Source organism: Oncorhynchus masou, chromosome 14 (assembly GCF_036934945.1).
Source record: "Oncorhynchus masou masou isolate Uvic2021 chromosome 14, UVic_Omas_1.1, whole genome shotgun sequence".
NCBI classification, from domain to species: Eukaryota; Metazoa; Chordata; class Actinopteri; order Salmoniformes; family Salmonidae; genus Oncorhynchus; species Oncorhynchus masou.
The window spans coordinates 11,813,927-11,821,313 of record NC_088225.1 but is presented as its reverse complement, the minus strand read 5'-3'; the positions used below and the strand labels follow the sequence as shown (position 1 = coordinate 11,821,313).

Here is a 7,387-nt window from a genome sequence, read left to right as displayed (position 1 = left end):
TGACCCATTGGAAATGTGATGAAAGAAATAAAAGCTGAAATAAATCATTCCCTCTACTATTATTCTGACATTTCACATTTTTTAAATAAAGTGATGATCCTAACTGACCTAAGACAGGGAATGTTTTACTAGGATTAAATGTCAGGAATTGTGAAAAACTGAGTTTAAATGGATTTGGCTAAGGTGTATGTAAACATCCGAATTCAACTGTATATATTGTCCCTCTAGAATCGCAATATGAGGCTCATTGACTACTTGGTTTACAAAGCATGCTCAATGAGTTTCTTTTTTGAAGTTCTTTGTACCTAGTTCGTAAATGAAATTTCCCAGCTGCAAAATACCTAAATATAAAGCCCAATGAAATGCCAAGTCTCCAAATATATCTTAACACAAGTGCATAGAGTAAACAAACATTATTTTATACTAAACATTTCTCCTTAGTGGAGCTTCTATCTCAGACACACTAGAGCCAATAGATTCTGAAGAGAACCTGTCAGTGCTGTCTTCGTCGTCTCCGTTACAGATGTAGAGGTCACAGTCAGGGCTCAGGATGCACAAGGAGCTCTCCTCGTAACCCAGCTGATCTCCGCTGACATCACAGAAGCTGCTCACCACTGACAGGCCATAAGAGTTCTCCTGATTGGTCTGTGTGTTCTTGATGACCTATCACAACATACGGCAAACAAAAACAGAACATCAGTCAATGGGGCTACAGATGACTTAATGTATTGAAGTGTAATACCATGTTAGTACTTTCTGCAATTGTCAATAATTCTGGTTAAACTAAATGAAATTCAATGTCCATTTTCACAAAAAACAAATAGCAGACACTGACAAATACTGTTTGTACTATGAGAGAAAAGCAAACACTGACAAGATAAGACAGTGAGCAGCCATAGAAACTAAACGTTTTGTTGGAACTTGCACAATTTATCTCACTTGGCCTACAAAGCCTCATTCATTTACAGATACATATTAACAATGAACACAGGTTTAACACAGTCATCGTTATCGAACACAACACCTCCAAGTCTCTCTTTATAGCTCCATGTCCAAATTGGGAAGTTCATGAATAGTGTCTCCCCTCGGTCTTTCTCCTCTGTTCCTCAAGACGTTCCTCTCATACTCACACGTTCTGTCTGTCGCTCGATTAGTTACACCGTTGTAACTCTACCTGGATTGTAGTTCTCCTCATTATTATTTCATAGCAGTTTTTTTCTTGACATATACAACCGTCCTCTGGGTTGTCTTAAAATACATATTCTAATCTTCAGTTTGATTTGAATTAATGGCAATATAAACAACAACTTTATAATATCATAGTACTAGGTAGGTATACAAAAGGTATTGCAATGTAATACAGAAATGAAAAACAATGAGATAAGATCTGACTTCCACAAAATGTATATTTGCCTAATTTGTGGCAATCAAAGGCAAAACAAGGCGAGTGCTCTGCTACCAATAAACAGTTGTGTCCTCATAAAGTAATGTGCCTTTGCAATAACATACTATGTGTAGATGTGGGCCGGCCGGTGCTTTCTGTAACCTGCCTTCATGTATAATGTTACCAGTGATTCCCAAAAGGGCAGTAAATGATCTCCCGTCATTCATTTGTAATGGGAGCATTCTCTTCACCGCCCTCCTCATATCTTTTCCCTCATACGTTCCTCCTTATTCACTACACTCAACACAGGGTCATGCCTCACCAACGTCTGTTACTGAGCACTTTGTAGTGAATTCAGCACTGGGTGTTACTGGTTAAATGGAGTAGCTTCCCCTTCCGAAAAGAAAAGTCTAGCTAAAGTTTAAGTAGACTCAAAGTCAACATTACCACTCAGCCATCTCCCTTACTTCCTCTAGTGTATTGATCCTTGACTGTCTGACCTCAATGTCTATCTGACCCTTTCCCTGACCCCATATCTTACCTTCCACCTGTCTGTATAGGCCCAGATAATCACTCACCACTCTTCTAATCCCCTCTCCCTCTGTCTTGGCACTGGTATCACTCTCCACTGCCTGTGGTGCTGGTGGAGGTACAGTGGCTTGTCCGGGCTCCTTCTCCACTGTGAGGCTCAGCTGTGGTGCTGGTAGAGGTACAGTGGCTTGCCCTGGCTCCCTCTCCACTGTGAGGCTCTGCTGTGGTGTTTCGGCTGTACCAGTGCCTGTACTCGTGCCCGAGTGCAAGTGTTTCTGGCGCAGGCAGTCGTGGCAGCGGGAGGAGTCGAAGATGTTGGGCTGAAACTTGGGACAGATAAGGTCATCGCCAGAGAGGGGCATGGCGAGTCCAGAGGTGGCAGGCGCTCACTCATCGCACCCCTCGGAGAACACTGAGGAACAACAGGCTGTAAAGGCAGATAAAACCAAACACAGTATTTAATGAGCCTAAAACACCACAAAGTAGAAAAAGTGGTTGTGGTAAAACAGTAGTACCAGTAGTACTTCAGGACAAATTGTGGATTTCAAAAAAATATACAGTAGTCCATGAGGAGAAAAAAACAGCTAAAATCCTTTCAACATTTATATGTACACAGTGTAAGACATTGATGGGATATTATTACAGTGTAGTTGTTATAGGACGATGTAGCAGAGCTGGAAGCAATGCTGTAGCATATTTAATCCACAAGGGTCATTATTTCATGGTTAGTGCGATAAAACGGAACAGTTAAGCTCAGTGAAAACTAATTACACAAGAGGGTATAGTGAAACACAATACAGAAAGGAAGATGATAGAACTCTTTCCAGCATATCATTAATATCATTACTAAACGTCACCGAGAGCACTTGGTAACATTCCAATTTAAAAACATTTCAGCAATAAAAATCTAAATACAAGTCAAAGTATTGAATAATTAATTTCCAGATTTCTTAATGTGTATTAGTTTTCATTTAATTATTCTTTTAAATTTGAGAGGAAGAGGTTTTCAACGATACCTGACAGAAGAGTTCTCAGCCGTCAGTTAAACTGAGAATATGCCATTTAGAGAAAGGTAATATACTGTCCATCAGACCCCCGGCACAAGCCTCTTCCCCTGCTCACAATCCCCCTGAGGCTCTTACTCTTACATGGATCCGATTGGCTGTTCCGACAATGGATGAAACTGATGCACTTCTGACTGCCATGTTGGCTCTGCTTAACATTACCGAGAACCTATCAGTCTGCCAGACCTAGAACCAATATGGAGTCAAATGCATGACAGTTACTCTATTGAAGGTTGTATTAGATATCATGAGCTTTAGAAAGCTAAATGAACTGCTTGTGACAGATGGCACGCGTTAGCAGTGTTTATTTATTTACACTAACCTGAGCTAAGGTATGAGATCAGCATACACTAAGATCCTTGACTATACCACATTTCTTGAAATCTAAACAAATGAGGGCATGGGGTCCTATAATGTCTAGCAATACACACGTAAAGATCTCTTCTCTGATGCTCGGAAAAGGATGTTGACTGAGGAGTCAGGTTTCCAAGTGATTCTTTTAATCAAACTTTGAGCATATACACATTGGATGGATACATCATACCAAAGCAGTTAGCATATAAACAAACATGGAGAAAGGAGAGAGCCTAACAAAGGAAACAGACAGGTCGTGTCCAATTGGTTAAAACAAAACAATGTTTGAAACGGCCACTCTGGATCGAGCAGACATTGGCTTTCAATGAGAATGAATATGTGCAGTTTGTGTATTTGTTTGCTCTGTAGACTTTCCCAACTGGTACCATAGAAACTCTAAATGTCCATCATGGCTGCTTATGATCCTTAGAGCGTTGGACTAGTAACCGAAAGGTTGCAAGTTCGAATCCCCGAGCTGACAAGGTACAAATCTGTCGTTCTGCCCCTGAACAGGAAGTTATAACCCACTGTTCCTAGGCCGTCATTGAAAATAATAATTTTTTCTTAACTGACTTGCCTTGTAAAATAAAGGTAAAAAAATAAATGTAAAAAAAGAGGCCAGACAGACCCTTACACTGCAAATCTATTTTTTCATAACTCTCAGTCCTTGTGATGTACCCTCTTCCCAGTCAGTCTGCGTCTTTGCTTCTTGCTGGTCCTCCCAACTCTGTTCTTTTCAATTCTGCCCTTCTTGTCTGTGGCACCTGGCTTCTTGTCTGTTGGCCGGCCTCGTTCTTTGCCTTCCTGTTTCCCTTTCCTGCTTCCCTTCCGCTGCGTCTGGTGAGCGTGGAGCGAGGCGTTCAGTGAGCAGATTCTGCAGAGGGAGGAGGGGGGATAATAACGTGTGAGAATAACTTGCCACCACACTGCTCATATTGTTATATAGGCATCATATTAGACTAAATTAGCTGTCAGAACTGAATACAGAATGACAATAGAACAGGAATTGGGGGCTCATTGCTATTCCTTAGCAGGGTGTATAACACAGCTGTTGAGGAATAATGAAATTTGCATAAATTATTACCCATTTTTCAAATCCTCCAGTGAATTTGACCATTATCAATAACACAAGAAAAGAGTACAAGTGATTTTCATTAAATGTGAGTGAGGATAAACACAACTTACTTTTTATTGAGGATCGGATTCCCAGATTTCTTTGGCAAAGCACTCATTTTCTCCTGCTCCTCCACAGTAACCTTCAAAAGAAAATGTACAGTTTGAATACCTTTCAGAAAAACTATTTCAAAACATAAGAACATGGGACGTTGAAATCAGCAACAAATGCTTTACCTGATTGGTTTCTGGCGCAAAGAGGCTGGCCCCCGTGAGGTCAAGGTCACTGATGGTTGTTACGGTAACAGTATGGTTGGGGTGATCGTACTGTACAGACTCGGTTGTGCCCGTTATTACATCCTCCAATTCATCTTCTTCATCATCATCATCCTCATCTGTGGAGAGTTAACCATAACAATAAGAGTAAGTGAAATGGATTCACACTACATGTTAACTTCTGGGTAAACCTGAAAACACAGATAAGGGCAAGTGAAGGCAGCCAACAATATTCTGTCAAGCCGAGCTGACATGTTTAATTATTTCGCTCAAACTCACCGAGAGCCTCTTTTCTTTCCTGCAGCAACTTCAAATACTCCTTGTGTCTCTGGAATTAAAGAGTAAATATGATTTGTGCACAGTTCTGTCCACATTGTTAGTATTCCCGTCATCAAAAACTCTACTTAAGTGACAAGTTTTACACACCATGTCTATTTAATTAACACTTGGGTTTTATTCTTGTGCCTTTTCTCTTAGCCGGTGTTTACCTCTTCTTTGACTCTCTTCTGCTCCTCCTTTATCTTGGTCTGGATTTCCACCACTGCTGCTTTCCTCCTCTCCACCTTTCTCTTGTGGAATCCTGTCAGATACTCCCTGCAGGAGATACGATAAGTCAAACAGATGAGTACATTCATGACAAGTCACTTGTGGTCAATTTATTGCATTTACCAATACTTAACTTCTGATAGGATTAATGAGAACTTGGCAAACCAATTAGAGGTGCACTAAACACATTTCTCAAAGACAGAGGCAGGATGATGTGGCTTATGATTCTCTATCAACAATGATGGCATATCATACAAGCTGACAATGTAAATGAGACCTACCTAGCAATCTAGCTAGTTTAGCCAGAGATGCTCTGTAGTTAGCTAACGTTAGCTTGCTATGCGTTGAGGGACTCCTGTGCTGTTTATAATGTGCCAAACTCACTGTCGCTCGTTATCGTTGTACATGACCACACATTTCTCTCTTTTCTTAAATTTCTCATGCTTCCCCTTTTCCTTTTTGTTCCAGTTCTTCATGTTTTTCATTTTGATAACACGTGAGCTTGTTTTTCAGCTGGCGAATTGCTTCAGAAGTCCCTGATTTGTGTGCATCATACAATGTGGTCCGACTGGGACAACCTCCCAAGCACTTTGGTTCTTTGAAATTGTGGCCATTCTCTCCAATGTCCAGTTCTATAAGAGTCATTTTAAAAAGTACATTGAAATGAAATGTTTTTCAGAATTCTGATACAAGTAAAATAACATTACCATGCCTACATTAAACATTGATAAGTGTACAACTTTAATATTGCCAACATATTTATGAACAATTTGTTGAAAATGCACAAAGCAATTGGCCGTTATCAAAAATGTAGCTCTATTGAAACCAAAGCCTACAAGGATGGAATAATGTTTGGTGGACACTGCCTACCCCAGAGCAGTGTGACCAACCCAAATTTGATAATGTATTAGCTGTGCGAGTTTCAAATAGAGACCACATTCCACTCTGAACATGACACCGGGTAGTCAAATACTGGGAGCCACAGTCTGCTAGGACATTCCTACGGATTAATAAAGAGAGCGAGTCTGGAGACACAATAGTTATTTCTACTGTGGGGAGTGGCTGTAAGACACCACTATTCAGCCCAAGTCAAATAAAAGATTTCAGCAAAGGGAGATGGTGACAGAAAAGGAGGGACATACAGAGCGGGAAAAAAGTATTTAGTCAGCCACCAATTGTGCAGGTTCTCCCACTTAAAAAGATGAGAGAGGCCTGTCATTTTCATCATAGGTACACTTCAACTATGACAGACAAAATGAGAAAAGAAATCCAGAAAATCACATTGTAGGATTTTTAATTAATTTATTTGCAAATTATGGTGGAAAATAAGTATTTGGTCACCTACAAACAAGCAAGATTTCTGGCTCTCACAGACCTGTAACTTCTTCTTTAAGAGGCTCCTCTGTCCTCCACTCGTTACCTGTATTAATGGCACCTGTTTGAACTTGTTATCAGTATAAAAGACACCTGTCCACAACCTCAAACAGTCACACTCCAAACTCCGCTATGGCCAAGACCAAAGAGCTGTCAAAGGACACCAGAAACAAAATTGTAGACCTGCACCAGGCTGGGAAAACTGAATCTGCAATAGGTAAGCAGCTTGGTTTGAAGAAATCAACTGTGGGAGCAATTATTAGGAAATGGAAGACATACAAGACCACTGATAAACTCCCTCGATCTGGGGCTCCACGCAAGATCTCACCCCGTGGGGTCAAAATTATCACAAGAATGGTGAGAAAAAATTCCAGAACCACACGGGGGGACCTAATGAATGAGCTGCTGGGACCAAAGTAACAAAGCCTACCATCAGCAAGGGCATTGAAGATGAAACGTGGCTGGGTCTTTCAGCATGACAATGATCCCAAACACACCGCCCGGGCAACAAAGGAGTGGCTTCGTAAGAACCATTTCAAGTGGCCTTGCCAGTCTCCAGATCTCAACCCCATAGAAAATCTATGGAGGGAGTTGAAAGTCCGTGTTGCTCAGCAACAGCCCCAAAACATCACTGCTCTTGAGGAGATCTGCATGGAGGAATGGGCCAAAATACCAGCAACAGTGTGTGAAAACCTTCTGAAGACTTACAGAAAACGTTTGACCTCTGTCATTGCCAACAAAGGGT

General features: G+C 41.0%; 1 protein-coding gene across 1 annotated transcript; it reads right to left on the bottom strand.

Annotated features, from left to right (window-relative positions):
- Nucleotides 1–3,457: 3,457 nt before the first annotated feature.
- LOC135553715 (nucleolar protein 12-like) lies at nt 3,458–5,808 on the bottom strand. The gene is made up of 6 exons (XM_064985667.1): nt 5,653–5,808; nt 5,211–5,316; nt 5,002–5,050; nt 4,684–4,841; nt 4,519–4,589; nt 3,458–4,207 (listed from the first exon to the last, which is right to left on the bottom strand). The coding sequence occupies exons 1-6, from the start codon at nt 5,751–5,753 to the stop codon at nt 3,994–3,996; spliced, it is 699 nt and encodes a 232-aa protein (XP_064841739.1). The 5' UTR covers nt 5,754–5,808; the 3' UTR covers nt 3,458–3,993.
- Nucleotides 5,809–7,387: the final 1,579 nt, after the last annotated feature.